Source organism: Ctenopharyngodon idella, chromosome 6 (assembly GCF_019924925.1).
Source record: "Ctenopharyngodon idella isolate HZGC_01 chromosome 6, HZGC01, whole genome shotgun sequence".
Lineage (NCBI taxonomy): Eukaryota > Metazoa > Chordata > Actinopteri > Cypriniformes > Xenocyprididae > Ctenopharyngodon > Ctenopharyngodon idella.
In genome coordinates, this window is record NC_067225.1 from 23,739,243 (window position 1) to 23,763,315 (window position 24,073).

General features: G+C 37.1%; 2 protein-coding genes across 3 annotated transcripts; one reads left to right on the forward strand and one right to left on the reverse strand.

The window, feature by feature from the left end:
* Positions 1-937: 937 nt before the first annotated feature.
* Positions 938-12,694, forward strand: ube3a (ubiquitin protein ligase E3A). Its single transcript, XM_051897319.1, has 11 exons — positions 938-1,104; positions 2,040-2,122; positions 4,061-4,374; positions 4,562-5,808; positions 5,927-6,071; positions 7,243-7,448; positions 8,610-8,774; positions 8,879-9,034; positions 9,127-9,200; positions 10,491-10,634; positions 11,275-12,694. Coding segments are annotated over exons 2-11 (2,574 nt in total). The 5' UTR covers positions 938-1,104; positions 2,040-2,120; the 3' UTR covers positions 11,396-12,694.
* Positions 11,830-24,039, reverse strand: cnga3a (cyclic nucleotide gated channel subunit alpha 3a). 2 transcript variants are annotated; one of them, XM_051897326.1, is made up of 9 exons: positions 22,248-24,039; positions 20,492-20,629; positions 19,397-19,513; positions 18,963-19,139; positions 18,495-18,554; positions 17,942-18,148; positions 17,688-17,789; positions 17,492-17,598; positions 11,830-15,648 (listed from the first exon to the last, which is right to left on the reverse strand). In XM_051897326.1, the coding sequence occupies exons 2-9, from the start codon at positions 20,596-20,598 to the stop codon at positions 14,243-14,245; spliced, it is 2,283 nt and encodes a 760-aa protein (XP_051753286.1). In that variant the 5' UTR covers positions 20,599-20,629; positions 22,248-24,039; the 3' UTR covers positions 11,830-14,242. The 2 variants fall into 2 exon arrangements, with proteins under 2 accessions (XP_051753286.1, XP_051753285.1); XM_051897325.1 differs by lacking the exons at positions 17,942-18,148; positions 18,495-18,554 and having other exon boundaries at positions 22,248-23,582.
* Positions 24,040-24,073: the final 34 nt, after the last annotated feature.

Sequence of the window (24,073 nt, forward strand, 5' to 3'; positions counted from 1 at the left end):
ACTAAACAATGTTTTATTAAAAATGTAAAAATGCAGAATGTTTTCTGTGATGGGTAGGTTTAGGAGTAGGGGTAGTGTAGGGGGACAGAATGTACAGTTTGTACAGTATAAAAACCATTACGCCTATGGAATGTCGTCACTTTGATAGCAAAACACTTTGATAGTGTGTGTGTGTGTGTGTGTGCGTGCGTGTGTGTGTTTGTGTGTGTTAACAAATTGGTTGAGCAAACAATTCAGTGACTCAAAACACATGTAAATGATTCAATGACTCATTAAATGGCCATTACAAAGAACGATATTAGGCCTATTTTCTCTCAGCGAAAAACATTCACCAGCTACAAATAACATCAAAAGGATGTTGCGAGAATGTTGTTCTAAGAACATTTTCCATATTTTAGTTGGATGGATTCTGATTGGTTCTCAATGTTTTCATCAGCTGGATGAAAAAAATTGTTTTGAAAGTGATTCCAACGACATTGTTCCTCTGTGTCATTACTGTTATATCTGTGGTGTGGACTTCCATATTCTCATAGAATTAGAACGATTATTAAAACTTAATATGTATTGTTGTAGTTATCGTCCGTTGTGACCGTCACCATGTACTGGCATAACAATGTAACCTGCAGGTATCTGAACAGCATCAATGAATTATAAATATTTTGGTGAACTCACTCAAAAAAAACCCAAAAAAAACAAAAAAACAAAACGTTTTCCTTTCGGATTCTGCCATCTGCTGATGAATCTTAATATTACAATGGTTTTGGTTTTGATATATATATATAAAGTGAAATTTTCTGATTCTTGAGTCGTATTTTAAAAAGTTAGTTTGTGTGAGCACATGCATACCGAATTAAACGTTTCAACAGAAATCCACACATCTCATTCAGATCTTGACTGACTGCCAGAGGTCTGTGCCGTGTTTTTATACTGATGGTCGTCCTCGTGCCTCAGTGCATTGTGGGATCGCTCTCCGTGTTTGCCTCAGTTGATCAAGATGGCCGCGAATATTTTGTGGAGGGGCTGGAGTTGAATACACGCCGCACTCGGAGCGATTGTGATGTTGAAAGACCAGATTCATTCGTCCGCATCAGAACATCTTCGGAAGTAAGCTGTCAAAACATTAATCACCCTTTTCCCATCCCAATCGTGCGTGATCGAAGCCGTAATAAGCGCTGTTAGGCCAGTTAGCCGCGCTGCTAACCCGCTCCGGGGAGGGACGGGGCGAGTTTCTGATAAACAAGTAAAATCTGTTTAGTCCCGATATCATAAATACTCCCTCGCTTTTGATTGTGCAACAGTAACCGTTAAATAAAACCCGTGCGTTGCTTCTAAATGTCAGACTGTGGTTAGCTGCAGCTAGGCTAACTAGTTAGTCAGCTCTTTCCTGCTATTACTCCCCATGACAGTTACTGCAAGGTTACAAGATCTGCTGCTCTCACACTGCCTTAAGCGCAGCGATAATCATCGACACACTTTAATCGTGGCTATTGGGTGTGTGTGTGTTCGTTTGCTTTAAAATGATCTGTAAGAGACTGGCTGCGTGTATGCAAGGTTGAAGTTGTTTGTGCACTGTCATACCCCCTGCCTGCCCCTCTGCGGCCTCTCCTCCTTCTGTTCGGGGTAAACGGTTGTTTACCGGTACATAGGATGTTACTATTGCGAAAGCACACGGTGTGTTTTTAGTTCTGGCCTCTGTTTAGGTTTATGTTGTTGCTGTTCTTGCAGACACATGGGTGTGTGTCAAATACTGGTGAGCTGACTACCTAGACAGCATTTTTGGACATCATTGGGTTTCCAAATGACTGTCTAGGTAGGTAGCTCGATAGGTTTGAAGACACTATCTATGGTGACATTAGACACCAAAACAGTGTTTCTCAATCATCCTGAGCAGTCTTAATTAGTTGTTAATGGGGTAGTTTTAATCCCTTTCATCAGTCATAATTAAGTGAACTATTACCAATCATCTGTGGGTGTTGTCTGTAATTTAGCAGTAAAGCTATTGATGTGAGTGAGTGACTTTTCTCTCTGTTAATCTGCAGGATTGCTACCTGACCACCTTTTGGTCTCTTTGAGTTCAGAGCTGAAGAAGAGTGTGATATTGGAAACTTTAAGCAAGTCTAATGTAAGTGTCTTTGTTTATACCTTTTATATATCTCAACATACATAGCCAGCTTCCAAATTACTGACTCTATTTTACAGTTTGCATTAAGAATAAGCAAATTTTTCATTATCCCAAAGGTGCGGTCACATTTACAATTTCTGGGTGAAAATTTGTGGTTCAACAGGAATCTGCACGATTAAGTTTTTCATGTGTGGGCAAAAAAGTTCCCTTTGCAGATTTAGGGAAATATTTTTCACTTATGTGAATTTGCCATGTTGACCAACAGAAAGCTGCTTGGTTTGAAAGTAAGTGACCTCTGTGTAAGCAGTGTTTTATGCATCGCTACTTTATGGACAACACGCCCTTTTTTCTCTCTCTTTTTGGCCCACATTATTTTATTTTTTTTCGCTAATGTGTCTAATGTGTCCGCACCTTAAGGGTTGGTTGAAAAAGCACTATTGACCTCACTGGTGGCTCATCCCTCAGTTAAAAAAAGTCATGTTTACAGTAAGACACTTGGAAGTACACAGGGCCAAGCAATATAAACATTATTGCAGTGTTTTAAAAGTATAAGCCAGAAAGCGTAATCTAAACATTACAGATCAAATAATAAACAGTTTTTTGAAAGCTGTAATAAAAATACAAGCTTGATGTATGATTTTAAACCCCCAGGAAATCTGACTCCATTTACTTCCATTGTAAGTTACAGTAGTCAACATTTGAAGTGGATCAAAACCTTTTATCAAAGTTGTCCTAAAACCTTCTTCTTAGGACAACTTTGATGAACTTTTTTGTTCCACTTCAAATGTTGACTACTGTATGTTACTGTTGCTGATTTTTATCTATTTATTATTATTATTATTTTAAACTGATTGACGAGTCAGTTATTTTTTATTGAATTCAATATTAAGCCACAAATGCTGTCAATAGAGTAAATTATTGAACACAACTTTATATTAGAATGGCATGAAATTAATGATGATATGAAGACATAAATGTTCATCAAATGTTTTTTGACACATTGTGACTGATCAATGCATGATATTTTGTTGTCCGTGCAAAAAGCATTTTGCATGAGTAGCAGCATTATAGATTTGAGTCAAAATCTGCTAAAGGGTAATAATGGAACAGTTTTAAAAAGTGATTTTTCACTATTATTTTATGGGTTTAAATAAGATTTTGTTATAAGAGATAATAAAAACAACATTGTGCATCAAGACCACTCCTTTCCTGGTTAAAAAAGAAAAGAGAAAAAGAACTTAATTTTCAAAAGTCAACAAATTTGCGACAGTTGAATGTAACATTTTTGACAAGCAAAATATGTCAGTCTCTGAGTAACACATAATTTATTTAAACCATGAAATAAACATTCCGTAAAAGAAGTATAATGAACTACGCAAAAAGCATTTCAAACGTCTCCAGCATGTTTTATAATTACCCCAAAATCAAAAAATTCACCCCTCACGCACATTATCATGTCCGTCAAAAACTTAGGCTGGCTGTCGGTTGGAATATTAGAACTAAAAACATCAACCTAACACACTCATGGGCATCAATCACTTCACCGAATACTTGCTGGCTAAGAAATAAATAATTATTACCTTGCAATCCATCTGTTTTCAAATCCACATCGTTTGACATGGATGTCTGTCAAAAAATAAATAACGTGCACAACAGAGGTCCACACATTACCTGGAAAGCCCACATTTTGAATCGTATTCCTATCATTCTATTTCAGATTCCTTAAGAATTTAAGGTATAATCCTCGCTTTTTACATAATTTTGAGAGTAGGCCAATTATGTGCACATGCAACAGTCATGTTTTGATGGCTGTTGAAAAATTCAAATGGTGGGTTTTCTTTGAGTTCGATTAGTCGAAGTATTTGCTCTATTGTGCACTTATTTCGGGATTGAACCGTACTAATCCCCCTTGCTGTCCTGTTTGAATGTCTGATACAGGAAGCGAGCGGCTGCAAAGCATTTAATTGAGCGCTACTACCACCAGTTAACAGAGGGCTGTGGAAATGAGGCCTGCACGAATGAGGCTTGTGGCTCTTCTCCGGGTTTCCAGCGCATGGATAACAATGCAGCGGCCATCAAGGCCCTGGAGTTATATAAGAATAATGCCAAACTGTGTGATCCTCACCCCTCTAAGAAAGGAGCCAGTTCAGCCTTCCCGGAGAACAGTGCCAAAGGAGCTCACAACTTCTCTGCTTGCAGCAACGGGAAGATGAACCATAAGGACCTACAACCCACGAGGGAGGACTTTAGAGGTGAATAACATTATCATGATAGCAGAATTTCAGTCGATACCAATAGTACAGACATTTGATTTATGGAAATTCTCAGGGAAAGGAACAACCAGCAATTCTTGCATAAGTATTTATTTTCGAACTCTCTTCTGAATCATACCATTAACTTTGCAAATGTTTAAATGTGCATTACTCTGTTCTTTGGCAGATCTGAATTTCTTGACGGAGGAGAAGGTGTATGAAATCCTGGGCCTCTGCAGTGAGACTGAGGACTATTCTCCTCTAATCCGTGTCATCGGTAGGGTTTTCTCAAGTGCGGAGAGTCTGGTCCAGAGTTTCCGCAAGGCGAAGCAACATACCAAGGAAGAGCTCAAGTCCCTTCAGGCCAAGGATGAGGACAAAGATGAAGATGAAAAAGAAACGGCCTCTGGTTCGTCCACGGCGATGGAGGTGGAACCCGAAGCCTCAGCGTCAAGTGGAGACGGGCCGTCTCACGGGGAGAACAACGTCCAAAAGTTTGATCCTGTAGAAGTTTCTGTAGACATTGAGGCAGTTAGAAGAGTGTACGACAGACTATTATCAAACGAGAAGATTGAAGCAGCATTCCTCAACGCGTTAGTCTACCTGTCGCCCAACGTAGAGTGTGACCTCACCTATCACAACGTGTACGCCGCCGACCCTAATTACCTGAACGTCTTCATTATCGTCATGGAGAACAGTAATCTCCACAGTCCGGAATACTTAGAAATTGCACTGCCGCAATTCTGCAAGGCAATGAGCAAGCTACCTCTTCCGGCTCTGGCCAAGCTTGCATGGTTGTGGTCGCAGTACGGCGCAGACCAGATCCGACGTCTGGTCGAGACTTTCCAGCAGCTTATTACCTACACGGTTATCAGCAACGAGTTCAGCAGTGAAAACCTGGTCAACGAGGATGATGGAGTGGTGGCAGCCACCAAGTGCTTGAAAATCGTCTACTATGCAAACGTGTTGGGCGGCGACCTAGACACGGGTCACAACGAGGAGGAGGATGACGAACCGATCCCGGAGTCGAGTGAGTTGACTCTGCAGGAGCTGCTAGGCGAGGAGCGACGCAATAAGAAAGGCCCTCGAGTGGATCCGCTTGAGACGGAATTGGGCATCCGTGCCTCGGACTGTCGAAAACCCCTCATCCCCTTCGAGGAGTTCATCAATGAACCGCTCAATGAGGTGCTGGAAATGGACAAAGACTACACTTTCTTCAAGGTGGAGACAGAGAGCAAGTTCTCCTTTATGACCTGCCCGTTCATTCTTAACCCTGTGACTAAGAATCTTGGCCTGTACTATGACAACCGGATCCGCATGTACAGCGAGCGCAGAATTACTGCCCTCTACAGTTTGGTGCAGGGACAACAGCTGAACCCCTATCTGCGACTCAAAGTGCGCAGAGACCACATCATTGATGATGCTCTTGTCAGGGTAGGTCCCAGTGAGTTCAAAAAGATGAATGTTGTTTTAAAGAAATATATCTGAATGGTTAGTTTGTCATTTTTGAAGATGATTTGTGGATGTAAAATGAATATGTGATTGATTTTAGTTGGAGATGATTGCCATGGAAAACCCAGCAGACCTGAAGAAACAGCTGTATGTGGAGTTTGAGGGTGAGCAAGGAGTGGATGAAGGAGGAGTATCCAAAGAGTTCTTTCAGCTGGTCGTAGAGGAGATCTTTAACCCAGATATAGGTAATTATCATTAATTAGTCCTACTTGACCTTTTGGCTTTCTTTATGCATCCTAATGCAAAGTTCAATTTAACTTCAAGGGGGGTATCACATACAGTTTCTGCCAATCTCATGTTAATCTTGAGTACGTATAGAGTAACAATGCATCCTTCATATCTCCGAAAAGTCTTTAGTTTTATCATATTTATAAAAGATAGATACGCTAAACCGAGTCTTTCCGAAAAAAGCAGAGCTCCTGGAGGCGTGCCTACCGTCAGTGCCATGGACGGAGCTAAACAGTCATGAGCGCGTGCAGCTTTTGTGTCGAGATCGTCTGCTAGCTGCGACGTCGTCATAAATAAAAAGGGAAGCTGAAAATTGTAATCTTTCCCTCACAACCAAAAACACACTCCTTCAGTGACAGGAGCTGCATCTCATTTCGGAGGCTGCGTCATTCGGAGATCGCATTTGAAGGCTGAATACTTCATCAAGGATGTCATATTTAAGAAAAGTAACCGTAATAAAATTGACTGATAGTCATTGTGAGGTGTAAAATACTGTAATTTCTTTCTTATGTTGCAATGTAACGCTTATTTTTCTTAAATGAGACTGCCTCAATGATGTATGCAGCCTTCAAAGGGTGCAGTCCCTGAATTGGGACACAGCCATTGTTGAAAAATCTCTTGGCTTCTGTATCCCGAACGAAGCGCGTTGATGGGCGTGCTCTTGCTCTTGTTCTGGGTGATGTGTGTGTGCGCGCTTATCAGGGAGAAGTGCCCATACGAGGAATTCTGCTCTCTTTTGACGTCTTACAGGCCATACTCGAAAAAAGCTCTCCAAAACCGGAAGTAGTGTATTTGTCACAGAAATACTTTGTCATACGTTCAACTCGTGTTTTGAAACTTTGGCTATGTTTAGCATGAGAATGCAAGTCTTTAACAGTGTAAGAAAATAAAGTCAGAATGCATGAAATAGCATTACACCCCCCCCCCTTCAGTTTAATTCATATTAATTGATATTGGAATTGATAGTTTACTATTTGTATGGCCTAGTTGGCTTAACATTGCTCTCAGAACTTATTTTACACTGTCGATTCAGATCTGTCTTGTTGTCATCTTGATTCATTGAGTTTGAAATGGTTGACATCTGTTGTGCACCCCTGTCTTACGCTTTCTCTTCTGTTTTATCTACAGGCATGTTTACCTATGATGAAAGCACAAAGCTATTCTGGTTTAACCCTTCATCGTTTGAAAATGAAGGCCAGTTCACCTTGATAGGCATCGTCCTGGGCCTAGCTATCTACAATAATTGCATTCTCGATGTGCACTTCCCTATGGTGGTTTACAGAAAACTAATGGGAAAGAAAGGAACGTTTCGAGACCTGGCAGACTCTCATCCGGTAATTCTTGGCTGGTTACATTTCTTTGTTCTTCAGCATTCCTAGTCCAACATTTATTTTAGAAATTTATACACTAATGTATAATAAGTTTGGGATCAGTAGGTTTAATGTTTTTGAAAGAAGTGTCTTATGCTCACCAAGGCTGCATTTATTTGATCAAAAATACAGTATAAATTATAATATTGTGAAATTATTACAATTTAATATTACATTTTTTTTCTCTTAATATATTTTAACATGTTATTTATTCCTGTGATGGCAAAGCTGAATTTTCATCATTGATTACTCCAGTCTTCAGTGTCACATGATTCTTCAGAAATCATTCTATTATGCTGATTTGCTGCACAATAAACATTTCTTATTGTTATTAATGTTGAAAACAGCTGTGCTGCTTAATATTTTTGTGAAAACTGTTATATTCTTTTTCTTTTGATCAATTTAATGTCTTTGCTGAATAAAAGTTTTAATTTCTTTAAAAAATGGCTGATCCCAAACTTTTAAACAGTAATGTGTATTTTTAAAGTTTACATTTATGTAAATTGATTTAAACTACACTTCTACTACTTTTTTCACCTGCAGGCAGACTTAATTGTAGATTAAAATCTTGCTAAATCCAACAAGACCTGTATGTAATGTCTATACAAACAAGATAATTGTGCTTTTTTTTTTTCAAGAGCACAACTTATGTTAACATGGCCTTAGATTAATAAAGGATTTTTGGCTTCCCTGAAACATAGGCTCATTTTTTCCCCTCAGTATTTCCACTCCATGTTATACATTGACAATGAGGAGTTACAAAGAGCAACATTTCAGCTTTATTTCACGTGGGTGTGCATGTCCTGTCCTCAGTCATTTTGAAAGCATGCTGTGAAGCAGCCGTCTGTCTGCACTTGTACCAGATACAGGCAGATTTAGAGCAGAGATTGTGAGCAGAGAGGAGATTTGAGCAGGTACATCAGCACTTTAGTGGAAGAGTCAGTCATTATGACTGGCACACAGTGATTGCTCATCAAAATATTTGGGGCGAGTTGATTATTGCTATTTGTCACATAGCAATTATTTGATGGACTGGATTAGCAAAAAAAAGCTTGTAGTATTAGTGCAGAGAGAACCATTATATATGTTCTGACTGTCATAATGGTGCTGACTGTGTTTCTGCAGGTTCTTTATCAGAGTCTGAAGGACCTACAGGAATATGAAGGTAATGTGGAAGAAGACATGATGATTACCTTCCAGATCTCACAAACAGACCTGTTTGGAAACCCACTAATGTATGATTTAAAGGAAGGTGGTGATAAAATCCCAGTTACCAATGAGAACAGAAAGGTTAGTTCACTTTTACAAGCATTACATTCATTCATTCAACTTTTAAAACTAAAAACATGTTCATATCTGCAAGTATACACATAACATGAAGTGGGTCTCTGCAGGATTTTGTGGCACTCTATGCAGAGTACATGCTAAACAAAAGTGTGGAGAAACAGTTCAAGGCCTTCAGAAGAGGATTCCACATGGTCACTAATGAGTCTCCACTGAAGTATCTGTTTCGACCAGAGGAAATTGAGCTGCTTATATGTGGCAGCAGGGTGAGTTAGCTACAGATTGTTAACTACCTCCAGGATGTTCTCACATGTGGCACATCTGTACATATAAACCCATTTGTTTTGTTTTCGTGCAGAATCTTGACTTCCAAGCACTTGAAGAGAGTACAGAATATGATGGAGGATACAACAAAGACTCTCGCATTATTAAGTATGTGGATGCTTATATATAATGTGTGCAATTTTATTTAATGAATTGTTTAAGTTATTAATTGATTTAATGTATATAATTATGTATAGTTAATACTTTATATTATATAAGTATTTAATATATTTTTATATGAAATATATACTTAAAAAATTATGTTCTCTAACTTCATAGTTGGTAGTGATCAGCTGATTTTTGGTCATTTGAGGTGTTTAGCAGTTTCTCCAGTTACAAAACCTACTGACAAACCCTTTAAATGGATTAAGTGTCAAAAAAAAACAAAAAACCTTGGTTAACCCTTGGACATTCTAAACCCCAGGTAAACAGAATCCTGGGTTATCTTGCTTCTTTTCACACTGCTCATAATTCCCCTGGGATTAACGATTAATCCTGGGTATTCATAAACTGACGTTTCACATTGTACATTCCTAAACCCTGGGTTAACGTTCATATTTGTATATTCGCGTGTCAGTGTCATTGATTGGATACACGCAGCATGCGACCCGTTTACATAGCTCTAGCATTGCGCATCTATGTATTTCCAACTATACTATCGAGTTTATACTGAATGGACATTTTGGACTATAAAGGTAAGAATGAAGCGGTCTCTTCTTCACTCAAATTGTTACGTTTTCTGTCAGCATTTTACATTTTTCCTCTCAAATGCTGAATAAATACTGTTACTGTGTGTGTGTGTGTATGTATGTATGTATATATATATATATATATATATATATATTACTGTTTATATACAATGCGCAGCGTTTCCGTGACTGTCCAAAGCAGGCAAATGAGTACGCGATTGGTTGTCTGTTGCCAAGCGTCTAGCTGTAACATTCTAACATTGCATTGTTTCACACTGTACAAGTTTAGCACCGCAATGCAGGGTTAACACCGCTTTACAACTAACCCTAACCCAGGGTTTCATAACTCCGGGTAAAAAGCAGTGCTATCCCTGCTTCTAAATTACAAGTGTGAAACATTCCTTTACCCGGGGTTAAAAGCGGTGCTCAGAACAACGATAACTCAGGGTTAAGCACAGTGTGAAAAGCCCTACTTTGTTTTCAGGTACTTTGAATTAATTTAGTAAATGTTGTGCAAGAAAAGTGTTGTTGATATGATTCATTTTTATGTCAGCCATTTTAACTTTTATTTGGTGCTGTCAATTAAATATGGGCATTGGGCATTAGCAATTACAGGAGTATCTGTGGACCACTAATTGTAAAAACTACTTCCTATGTGGGTAAAAAAAAAAAAAAAATGATGAAAAATGTTATTTTTGACTCTCATCAGGGATTTCTGGGAGACTGTGCACTCATTTGGGCAGGAGCAGAAGAGGCTATTTCTTCAGTTCACCACTGGCACAGATAGAGCTCCAGTTGGAGGTTTAGGCAAACTCAAGATGATTATTGCCAAAAATGGCCCTGACTCTGACAGGTAAACTCAAATACTGCCTCTATACACTGTCAGTCAATAATGAGTTCAGTTTTTTTGACACCATACCTTATTATAAAATAGTTGTATGATCATGTATCAGATCAGTTACATCTTAAGCAGAATATGGCTAACACTCCAGACATGCTTACAGTATTATCTGGACTGTAAGTTGCTTTTTCTTCTTTTTTTTGGGGAACATGCTACAACTAATATGTATATTTACATTATTTCTGAATGTAATAATAAAAGGCGACTTATACACTGATGCAACTTATCTGGTTTTTTTTCTTGCCGGAAAATATTGTAATTGTCATGAAAACTTCATAATGCAAAAATCAATGTTTCCTAAAGGCTTTTTTCGTGATTCACCCATTCACTTTTTTGTAACACATTTTTATGGTATCAAATCAAGTAAATCTGCTTAGGTTTTTTTGTTGTTGTTGTTGTTTACTCAAAAGAACCAAAGTTACGCATGATTAGAAACTAATGCTAATAATACTAGTAATGCTAAACAAATTATGTATTACATTCTCTACAGTTTTATCACGTTAATGACATTGTATACATTTCTTTCTACAGCAATAAACATGGAAAGTCTTTTTAAAGTAATATACTCTTCTTCTTCTCCTCCTATGATCAGGTTACCCACCTCTCATACTTGCTTCAACGTGCTGCTCCTCCCCGAATACTCCACCAAGGAGAAACTTAGAGAGAGACTCCTTAAAGCCATCACTTACGCCAAAGGCTTCGGCATGCTCTGAGGCTCCAGGATCCACAAAAGAACTCACTCGCCCTCAGAGGTTTCATTTGTGCGTCACAGGAGAATTCAGCTACATCGACAACTAAAAGTAAATATCAAGTTTAAATGTAAGGCAACGTGAAATGGGTTAAAATCGGAAAGTTCTGGTGGCCGTGTGCCTGTGCCTAAATAGTAGATAAAACCACACTGGACTCTTGGCTCTCTCTCCCTCTTATGTAAGTGTTAAGGTTCCCTTTTTGTATGCACTGAGATATAGCGTTATTTATTTTAAGGGATAAAATCTCTTCTGTCATGTCTGCCAGGAAATCCACTCACTTTTTGCTTTTGTAGTCATAAAAAGGAGGGACGGTTAGAAGTTTTTAACACCTGCAGGACTGATCACCATCTAAACTTAATAAAACAACAAGATCAAAGGGAGGAAGTAGAACTTTATTGATGTATTATGGTTGAACTGTGAAAGTGCACTTAACTCAATATTCAGAATGTCTCTTAGGTTTTTTTTTTTTTGGTCTGCCCTTTGACATTTTTTGGCTCGTGTTTCATAGGTCTTCCCTAGTCCATTCGCATTTGCAGCAATGCTTTCAAAGGTACAGAGCAGCTCCAGTCTCAATTTTGTGTCCAGGAATCTGTATTTATTGAGGAACTGCATTGTTTGTAATGCCGCTTGGAAAGCTGTGCTGCTCTTTTATGGCCAGTGTTCTGCATTTCGCTTCAGAGCCGACTCTTTCTCTTACACTAAATTGATCTGTTTGCTAAAATGAATCTACGCTCACGGTGCACTCCTGACAAAAACGAGTAGTGTTACAAAAGAGAGATCCAACCTTCCCATAAAACTCTCTCAAAGGTTTCCTACAAGTGTTTTGTTTTGTTATCTGTCTTGTTTTAATTCAAGATGGCAGACTTTTAGTCAGTGAATGCTAATTGACAGTGCCCCATGAAGAAACTGTTTTAGTTGCTTTTTTTCTCGCTCTGCACAGTGTCTGGCCCTATATTGTTGGATGAAAATGAGGGGAAATTGGCACAAATTGTACCACTATCTTGTCGTGCCAAACATTTATGCTGAGAATTGCCGCTCTGGTTTTTCCAGGCATAGCTGGAAACCCACTTTAGCGATGCCCTCTACGCTTTTTTTTTTTTTTGTTTGTTTTTCCATTTTCCCTCTTGCATATTAAATGTGACTGTGGTTTGTTCCACTGCTGATGGCGCTAACATAAAAGGGGGAAACAGAACTTGATATTGAGAATGACAACATTTGATTGTTTCAAGTTATTCTTAAATAAATTCAAAACTGAAAAACAAACTAAGTGTGGAAATGTAATGATGAGATTCAACTTTTGGGTCTTTTGACATGTTCCCGGTTTTACACAAAACCTCTTTTAGTGGAAGAATACACACAAATTAAATGTCTGTTTTAACATATCCAACACCATATCAAAGTCAAAATACTGTCTAGTTTTTAGTAAACTCAAGATTTTAGTCATTTTAGAATTTTAGGATTCAGTCACCTGGTGTTTGGCATCAGAGTGGTACTTAAAAAAATAAATAAAAAATAAATAAATTTAGATAAATGTATAAATAAAATATATTTAAACAAATCGTCACCTTGGAATTATAAGATTCTGACACTTTTGTCAAAATTGAGTTATTCAACACAACTTATTTACATTATGTGATGTTTTTTTTTGTTTTGTTTTTTTTTTAAGTTGTGTACATTTTGGGATTTTACATTTTTAGATGATAAAAGGGTCTATCCACAAAGGAGTATGGAATGCAAAATCTTTGAAGCTCAATACCTCAAAACTGCTCAGAATGCAGATAGAACCTAATAATTCCAAGGTGGCGATATAATGATTTACCTTTTCTACACCAGGTCATCTCTCCAAGTGCAGTCTGTGATCCCTAATGTGACAAGTTCATGTACTATACACACAATACTGTATATAGCTTGTCTGGTGAGCAAATCCATCTTCTGGTTTACATAGTCCAACTGAATAAAATTACTTTTAAATGAAACACTTTTAACAAACATTTGTTAGAACATTTATTTAAAAACACATTTGGGTACTTTGAATAGTACACTAAATTGTTATGGTTTGTGTTTCGGATGTTTTATCATGATCCATGTGATTAAGTTGTTCTTTCTTTGAGCAACCCTATTAGCAATATTATTGACACAATGTAATTGTTTAATGAGCAGAATCAGAACATCAGAATAAGGAATAAATTATATATTCTCACGCTTCTGCCAAATGAGCAATTAGAGTATTAATTCCTTCCTGCCTGAACTGAACACATTTATAATGTTACAAAAAAAGCAATTTTAAACACTCTTCTTTTGAACTTTCTATTCATCAAAGAATCCTGAAAAAAAAAAAAAAAAAAAATTAATGGTTTCCAGGAAAATATTAAATAGCACAACTTTTTTTCAACATTGATCATAAGAAATGTTTCTTGAGCACCAAATCGGCATGTTTTAAATTGTGTTAAACAATATTACTGTTTTAACTGTATTTTAGAAAATCAAAAAATGCAGCCTGGGTGAGTATAAGAGACTTCTTTCAAAAAACAAAAAAAATTTTTTTGCCAACCCTAAACTTTTGAATGGTAGTATATCTCTCTCCTGAGGGCATGTAAACAAGATCCTGCGTTTTATGCCATTTGTGCTGTTCCATACTGCATATATTGAATAAATACAACAAGTGTCACATTTTAACACACATGTGGCAATTAGTACAATGTTGTCATGTGTAAAATGTATAAATAGATAAGTATAAACAGTTTAAAAGTAATGTACTATGTTAAGAAATATGTACATAGATAGGAAACCCCTTTAACCCCAATGTCTATGCTATTTTGTCTTCTTCTCTTCTTCTTTTTTGTCCTCAACAACCTCAGACAGATCTTCGACTCGTAGTGTTTTCACTTTGTTCTCCATGTTGGTTATCCTCTGTTTGACCTTCCCCTGGTAGGATGTGTACTCTGCCATGAGCTTGGCAAATTTGCTAGTCATGACTTCAAGGTTGCCCTCTAGGCGGTGAATCTTCTCCTCCAGATCTTTAGGATCAGCACCTGCGCTTGCCACCGCCTCATCAAGAAGGTTGTCTTTCCTTAAGATAGCCTTTCCTTTCTCCTCCAGGGCTTTTTTGGCATCTGGGTACTCGGTAAGCGCTTCCACGAGATCATCTTTAGACAGGGCGAAGAGGTCAGAATAGCCGACGCTACGAATGTTTGCCGTTCTTCTGTTACCGGCCTTACTGCCTTTGATTCCAAGGATGCTGATTTCTCCAAAGTAAGCGCCATCGCTGAGCACCACAAACTGTGTGATGCCATCATCGGCCACTACGGCGAGCTTTCCTTCTTTGATGATGTACATTTCTCGGCCAATGTCACCCTTCTTACATATGTAATCTCCAGGACTGAACACTTGAGGTTGCAGCTTCAACACCAACTCTATAAGAAGTCCAGCTTCACAATCCTGAAAGATTCGCACCTTCTTTAGTGTGTCTAAATGGACATTGATGGCTATCTCAGCTTTGAGCTTGTCTGGGAGATTCTTCAAGACTTCCTTCTCATCACAAGTTTTCTTCTCTGTCCAAAGGTAGTCAAACCATTTTATGACCCTGGCCTCCAGATCCTTGCTGACCTTACGGAACTGCATGTACTGCTTGATGGAGTCAATCTTGGCCTGAAATTCAGCACGAGAAGCGTTCATGTTGGAGATCATGGCACCGACGTTACCGACGATGGTAGCAAAAATCAACACTCCAATGAGGAAGTCCATAACAACAAACAAGTATTCAATATCTCTAACGGGAGGTGGTGTTTCTCCAATGGTGGTGAGAGTGAGAGTGGACCAGTACAGACAGTAGATGTATTTTCTGGCCAAGCGGCCATATTCAGGGTGACTGATGTTTGGATATACCCATGTGTCAGTTCCAAAGCCAATCGTTTTTGAAATGGCGAAGAAAATGCAAGCGTTCCAGTGAATGATAATCAGGATGTAAAGTACGAGGTTGCTGATACGGAAAATGTTTGGATAGTTTGTTCGTGTTTCTGTGCGATCAAAGAACTCGAAGAGACGTGCCATTTTGAAGAGGCGGTTGAAGCGAAGTTCAGGATTGTTGAATCCCACTTTCAGCATGAATAAATCGGTCGGGATCATTGAGATCATGTCGTATTTAAACTGTGGGATTGTCCTGTAATGATCCATCAACTTCTTAGAGTCTTTGACAAGAAGACCCTGCTCCAAGAAACCTGTAAAAAGACAATAAAAATGTTAAAAATAAAAATAATAAAAATGTAACAAGCTTTATGTAGCTTGTACAATCTAGTTGTATAGATAAATATAATTAAATTTACACTATATACATATATATATATATATATATATATATATTATATATTGTGAAATAATATTATTACAATTTAAAATAGCAGTTTTCTATTTTAATATATTAAATTTTATTTATTCCTGGAATTGCAAAGCTGAATTTTCAGCAGCCTTCAGCTCTCCAGTCTTCAGTGTCACATGATCCTTCTGAAATCATTCTAATATGCTGATTTGCTGCTCAAGAAACATTTCAAGAAAAAAAGGTAGTGCAGCTTAAAGGGGTCATGAATTCAATCAAATTTTCCTTGATCTTTTGACATGTAAAAGGTCATTGTACTATAAAAACATCCTGTAAGTTTCAAAACTCAAATCTTCCTTGTTAGTCCAGAAACAGCTTTTATTGAAAACAAGCTCTGAAAACGACTTGTTTAGGATTTTGTCACATTATTATGACATAATAGTGCGATGTAAGACCGCCTCTGCAGAATCAGATCAACGCCTACTTCTACATCATCACATCTTTGGCCCCGCCCACTGGCATCTGAATCACTGGACTAAAAACATTTCCTTCCAAAGGATCCTAATGCTAGGAAAGTGCTTATTTATTTTCAACTATGTGAATGTTGATTATTTATTTGTTTGTTTAGTACATTTCACTGTGGATTCTTTGGTAAATCAGTTGCAATTTCTGTGCAGGCTTTGCAAACAGACATTTACTGTAAGATATGGACCTGACAGCAATGCCGCAATGTAAGTAACTGTGTTAGCTCTAATGCCTAATCTGTGATCAGTGATTTATGATATGTAATGATTCATGTACAGTCAGGTGTTCTTTGTCTCAAAAACGTTTATTGCTGTTTATGCGTCAGTAAATCAAGCCAGTGACTAAATGTATAACTTCACATTGTTTCTCTTAGTATGAAAATAATCTGTTATTTAATTTGTGATTAAATTATTTACAGAAAGCAATCAAAGAACCCCTCCTTTTACAATCGCTGGAGCTGCAATCACACAGCATGAGTTTATCAGCGCCTGAGTCCAGGATTCTCGACAAAACTCCTGTCATAATCAATGACGCTGTCTACACTGCATAATGAATCTCGTGTTTGCACTGTTAGTTTTGATTAAAGCATTCATGCGCTCAACAGACATGTCTGTCATCGGCTACAATGCTCATCGCTGAAACATTTCATGCAACAGGAGTAGATCTAAATATAATGCTATAATCAACAGTTTCCACTATTAATCTCGACAGCTGTAATAGTAAAAACGTAGTAAAAGATTTTGAGATAGTTTCACATGTAATACTTATTCATATACAAATATGTTAGCCAATCATAGCCAGTCTCACAGTAGACACGCCCCTTCCAACAGAGCGTTTAAATTTTATTTCTAAATTATGACCATTTTTGATGTACAAATAATACTGACATAAGTGCACCTCAGGAAACATTAAATTAAAAAAATGCAGTTCATGACCCCTTTGAAAAAAAATTCTGGAAACCATTATACTTTTTTTTTCAGGATAATTTAATAAACAAAGTTTAAAAGAACAGCATTTGTCTGATTTTTCTGTAACAATGTAAAAGCCTTTATTGTCACTTTAGATCAATTTAACATGTCCTTGCTAAATAACAGTATTATTTTCTTTCAGAAAAAAACACACTGTCCCCATACTAATATAATGGTAGTGTTTTAATATTTAATATGAATAATATTTAATAGATATTCCATCAGTATTATCCTTTTAATGAATAACCACCATACCTGTTCTTGATCTGACGAATGTGTCTATGTAGTAGATTGCGTCTGCAGTATAGTCCATGATGATCCAAAGCATTGTGTAAGAGTTCTGAAGCTCATTAAAACAGGCCCTGAAGAAATACGAAAAAATTAAGCATATGCCACGTCTCTCCACACGTCTACATTTGTTGATGTCATGAGAGATACTGCATGAACAGACCTTGTCACCAGCATCATCAGGTTGTAAAACACTGGTGCCGCTATGATTGACAGCCATCTGTAATACTTGTCTGAGGCTGGGTCCATGATCCACACTTCTTTCCTAAAACACATATTAGATTATTGTCTGGCCACTTTCAAAGATGAACACATATACTAAATCACACCATTCATCTTTAGATATTACTGTGAGACGACACAATCAGTGTCAATATCTGACTACTAAAACTAAAATGTCATTTGTGGCATACTCACGGCGGAGGAGGAGCATCTTTCTTTTTATCATCTTTCTTATCATCCTTCTTTTCGTCTTTTTTCTCATCCTTTTTTTCATCTTTTTTCTCATCCTTTTCATCTTTTTTCTCTTCCTTCTCATCTTTTTTCTCTTCCTTTTTGTCTTCATCTTTTTTCTCATCTTTTTTCTCATCTTTTTTTATTTCTTCCTTTTTGTCCTCCTTTTTGCTGAAGGTAACATTTTGAGTTGTTTTTATTTGAATTAGCAACTAGCCTAAAATCTACGGGTCACTACTGTGAACTACCGCTCATGTTAACCTGCAGAGGGCAGCATTACCTTTAACACTACCAAAATTCACTGTACAATGTACCAACTTCATACAAAACATGACACACTATCATTTGTTGTTATTAATTGCATATTTGAAATACAGCACTATTAGAATTTATTTATTATTTAGGATTCTACAATCTAGTATCTATCATATAAAACACTAAAAATAATTTAATTAATATTTATAATGTACTAAATAGGGGTTTATATCTAGTGGAGCTGTTTCTACAAGGTACTTACTCATCTGTGTTGTTGCAGTTGTTTATATTGTAAACTGCCAGAGGCCAATGATTGGCTTTTCTTAAGGAGCAAAAGGCATTCATTTTACTGTTATTATTGTGGATTAAATTCTGAGGGATCTGATTCTAGGATAACTAGACCATCACTACTGCTGATTTAGTATCTATATTAACATCTGTTCTATTTGTTTCTACTCTACAATGTATTGCAATACTGTTTTACCTAAAGGACATTTCTACATGGAAATCTACATACTGTTTTTGTATTATAACCTCCAGGTCCAACAAGAAAAGAAATGAATCCCCAGCTCTGTAATCGGATTTATGAATCATCTGCACACAATACGGATATATTTCTGCACAGATCCAGCATGATTCTCTGAACGGTTCTTTCGTTTTCAAGGACTCTGCATTATACCAAAGGCATCTTTGTCTGTACAAAGAAACTGTACAGAAAATCTTGACTTACTTCCTCTTATGAGGCCTGTCAGGAAGGCCTATAGAGGATCGGGCATTACTTCCTCGGCTAGATAAGTCTTTAAGGTCAGGTCCACGGAATCGCTCCAAGAAGGAGTCGGGACGCTCAACCTCTCTGTGAAGCCTGTGTGAAGCCCAGTTCCTCAGCATTACCAGAAATTGGGTGAGCCTGGGAGACCGCAAGATGTCAAACAGAAACACTTCCAAGCTCTTTATACAGTATGTAGCTTTCTGTTCATCCCTTGTCAAATGCACACTTAACATTCAAATTTTGTTGGTTTGGTTGATGAGTGGTTCACTTTTTCTTTCCACAGTAAAATCAGATTTTACTGCTACAGATCTACTGCTCGGTGTGCATTTGACTTGGGTTAGTGGTAATCAGGGTTCACATGGTGAACTACGTTCAAGCTTTAGTCTGGATGTTACCTTGCCATAGCCCCAGCACCTGTGAAAGAGCTTCTCCTGGACTCCTGAAACTGGCTGGTTCCAGTAGAAATGATCCCCTGCATGTCAGAGGAGGTGTCCTCGCATAAAGAATGTGCCCTGAGAAAAGGTGGGGGGGAATTGTTTCAGAACTCCAAAAATGTTCCAAAAAGGAAACTAATGAAGCTAAGCAGCAAAAATGGCAAAACTAGTTAGAATAAAATGTGAGAAAGTTCTCTAAACTTTGTGCTTTTTCTGATTGAACAGAAACAAAACAAAGTGTAGCACTTGCTGCGCTACATACAAAATTTTGGAGTTGGTAAGATTTATGATGTTTTTGAAAGGTCTTTTATGCTCACCAAGGCTGCTTTTTTTTCTTTTTGGATGAATACAGCAAAAACAGTACTATTGTGAAATATTACTTCAATTTAAAATAGCTGTTTTATATTTCAGTATATTTTAAAATGTAATTTATTCCTGTGATAGCTGAAAGCAGCCATTGCTCCAGTCTTTAGAATCGCATGATCCTTCAGAAATCACTCTAATATAATGACTTGCGTTTAAAAGAACTCTTGTTTAAAAGACTCTCGTTTAAAAGAACAGCATTTATTTGAAATAGAAACTGCTGAATAAAAGTATTAATTTCTTTCAAAAATAAAATCTTACTGACCCCAAACTTTCGAATGCTAGTTCCTGAAGAATCCAAATCTTCCGATAGAGCAACTTTTTTAGTGACTGAGTTTATTATTAACAAGATCCTATTCCATTACAGTCTAATTCCAGCTGAATTTTTCAGCATATATTGTTTTGTGAACTTGTCACAATGTAGTATGGAGGAGTCCAAACTATATTTGACCTGACAACAAACCAGCTTCCTCTGCTTGAGAGCTTTCCGTTTCATATTCGAAGAGGTCATTGCTTAAGAAAAATGACAGTCTTTGAAAACCAAAGTTAAAGTCGGAAAATTCACTCAATATATTTCTTTGTCCATTTAAGACTCTTTTTGGTGCAAAACCATTAACATCATAAGTGATGCTAAAAAAAAAAAGAATAAAAAGGGAATATGACCGCTTTAAGGTCATGTATTGTTATTCTAACCTGCTTGCACCATTTTCAGTCTGATCCAGTTCATCTTCAGAGGCTTGGACCGCGTGCCTTTGTTGGGATGGGTAGGATTGCTCTGTACAAATCTTTGCCATTCTCATTCTTTTCTTTGCCTATTCTAGGCATCCAGCGCTTGGTAAGACAGACAAACAAAGGACAACACCATAACAATAAAAGCATGAATTATTAAACATTTAAAGCATGTTTTTGATCTTAGAAAATAAATTATGCTCAAAAGCATAGTGCAATAAGGCTTTCAATGGGCTGTCATTAATGAAATCATTGCAGATAGTAACGTTGTATCAGATCAACCCAAAGTTCAGTGGAATTAAAATCAGAAGAGATTACAAGCACCTGTTATTGACTTGATCTCTGCAAACCCATTTTTACACTGACAGCAATGCCATCTGAACACATCACCTAAAAATACTTGCTGCTTAAACACTAAACAAGATCAGCGGCCCATCTCTCTGGTAGATCATGACCCAGATGTACTTTAAAGCCACTTGATATTAAGCCACCATGTATATAGACGTTTCAGAAAGTGTGACTGCATACAGCAAGAACTGGTTGAGAATTGTTTTTTGGTTGTACTGAGTGATAAATTTAATAAAAACAGCATTTTCATATGCAACAAATACGGTTCTACACAACATATTGTTTGTAGTTTCAGGGTCTTTGACCAAAAGGGCAGTGCTGGGCTTTCTCCATCTAATGATGTTTAGTTTTATTGTGTAGTTGCGGGGAGATTAGTCTAATTAGACTAACACCACCAACGCTATTTGTGTAATCAATTCCAAATCCAGAATGATGCTAATGCTGAGGACACGCAGCAACTTCTTGTCAGCAGTCCTGATTTCGACCAGGGTTCTTGTCATTGGAGTGTCTAAAGTCCCCACTGCCCACCCTAAACAATACATCAATACTTTGACAAGCCCAGGGTGGTCTTTCTTTCCATTCTTTGTACTGTCATCATACATTTAAAACCTGCTCTGTTTATCCTTTTGTTTTAAATGCTTAGTCAGTGTTTATGTTAAATCATATAGGCTGCATACAGAGTAAATTATACAGAGTAAATACGTCATTATTATGAATGTATTTCTTGTTAAATTTATAGTACAAAAAATTGAGGCTGCTAGAACTTCACTGTACATTACAGTGATGATCATTACAAGCATTATGGGATGGCATTTGATAGTATATTTACAGTTCCTAACTTTGTATGTTAGTAAATTAGCTATATAATGTTAAATATGATGTATTTTATCCGCAAAGTATAAGATAATTCAGTCTTTTTTCTTCTACAAAAACGTTTTAATATTTTACAGTAAATGTGCATATTTTTCATTTTACCTTACGGTAAAGGTGGCTGTTTTTATAGTATAGGAAACAATGACATTGTAATGTAAAATGTCTCTAAATGTCTCAATAGACAAGTGAAAATCTGGACTGGTTTATTTTCACTAAACGGTTTAGTTGGAAAGCTGAGCACTGTTGCACGTGCGCCAAAACGCTCTGACTAGAAAGGGAATCCTGTTAACTCATTTACATTTGTTGCTAGCTTTATTATTAATACATTATCCAATATTTTAGTGACTTGTCGAGTTATTTATAGTCTCATTGACAAATGCTGTCGGAAATACTAACGAACAACAAAGAAGTATTAGTATAGGACATTTACAACACTTTCAAGCCAATTATTAACATTTACACTATGCAATCTAGAAAACATGTAATCGATTAACCTTACCTGTGTAGCAACAATACTTAGTAGTCCAACAGATTTAGGGCACCAGATTCAGACAAAAATCCTGTTCAAGTTGCTCTTTGGTTGAAGCAGTTGGTGATCCTGCTTAATGTTATGTAAAATCCCATCTTTAAAGAACTAATTCGAGTTTGCATTTTTGGCCATCAGTTTTCACCCACTTTTACAAATGTGTATCTTCTAAATGTCCACATTTTTAATAGACAGCTAAAGGATGCGTTCATGAGTCTTCAGCTCCTCAGATGACTGACAGCTCCGAGCGTTCGATGTAGAAGTGGGCGGAGAGTAGTGCTCGTCTTCTAATTAATATTCATTAGCAATGATAAATGGCCTTTTTTTTTTTTCAAACTGAAACGTAACGTTAATGTTTCTGATTCCACTTTTATTTTTCTCTCTCTTTAGAACGGATTTTATTTTTTCTAAGCAACATCCTTAATTTTTTTTTTTTTTTTTTTAATAATTTATTGTAATTGACACATTAACATCCTTTTGACTTTTTTCAGGAAATAATGTTAAAATGTGTTGCTTTTTTATCTTATTTTATTTATGTTTGTATAATTGCATTGTTAGAACACCTTTTCTATGCTGCCAGGCAGTATTTTTGTCCTGATGAACCAGCACTTTGAGAGATTAGTGAGCGAATGAAAAAAAAGTGGCAGGCATTTGTGGCACTATACCGATATCACCAGCTCTGGCATCAACATGGTCAACCCAGCCATGCTAATGAGACCTGAGAAATCCTTAAGGCTATCTGCGGAGCTGCATTGTTAATCCCAGATTAGGCCTGAGCGCCTATCTGAGCCACCTAATACTCTTTCTTGGCCTCAGCCCTTGAAATACTATGTGTGCGTCAGGTAAACTGGGCTGACCTTACATAGCATATGCGAGTGAGTGAGTGAAATTAATATATAATATATCGAAACATTTGCAAAGACATAAATTTCAATAGCACGCCACCTGCCAATAGAATATTACTCCCCTAATAAGTTCCCCTAATAAGGACTTAGCCGCCCTTTAACATCTGCCATCTGTTACAGATCTCCATAAGATCTCTTCTTAAGGGAATACAAAATCTGAATTCCAGCTAAAGTTTCATTTTACCTTTTTAACTAAAAAATACCCTATTGTAATTAGTTTTTTGAATGCTAATGTGATTGTGAGCCTCATAAGTTTGCTTTGTACTAGCTTGATTAAAAATCACACTAAAGATTTATTAGGAATTCATATATGAAATTCATATATTTTGGTATATCAGAAGCAGCACTATAGAGCCTTATACAGCATACAATCTGATTTGCTGCAATGCTGCCCTTATAAGCAGTCCTCTTTTAACTCAGAGGAAGCTAAGTGTCTTCAGCTCAGCTGCTGAAAAGCTTTTCATGTCATGAGAACATTGAGTGACAGAGGCAGCACGTCGCTACAGCAGTTTTTAGGGAAAAGCCATGATGTAGTACACTGTAATAAATATCTATTTTAATAAAATCTCTCTATAGTCACACAATGACTGATGATGTCGTTGCAGAGTATATGGGCTAATCCAGATTTGTTCCACAATTAGCTGTCTAATTGTCTAGGTTCGCATAATGTCTCTAAATAGACTCTATGGAGTCATTTCTGGTGATGCTTAATGTGACTAGCATACTGGTTGGGCACAAGTGTTATGCTACTGCGGCCTCTACTTTCACTCAGATTATGGCACCTATTCTGTTGTGATATACTGATTAACTCTTGGATGCCTGTAGAAAGCAGTGTGTAAATGATTTATAAGTGCACCTTATGTCTATTGATTACACTGTGGACTGAAAATTAAG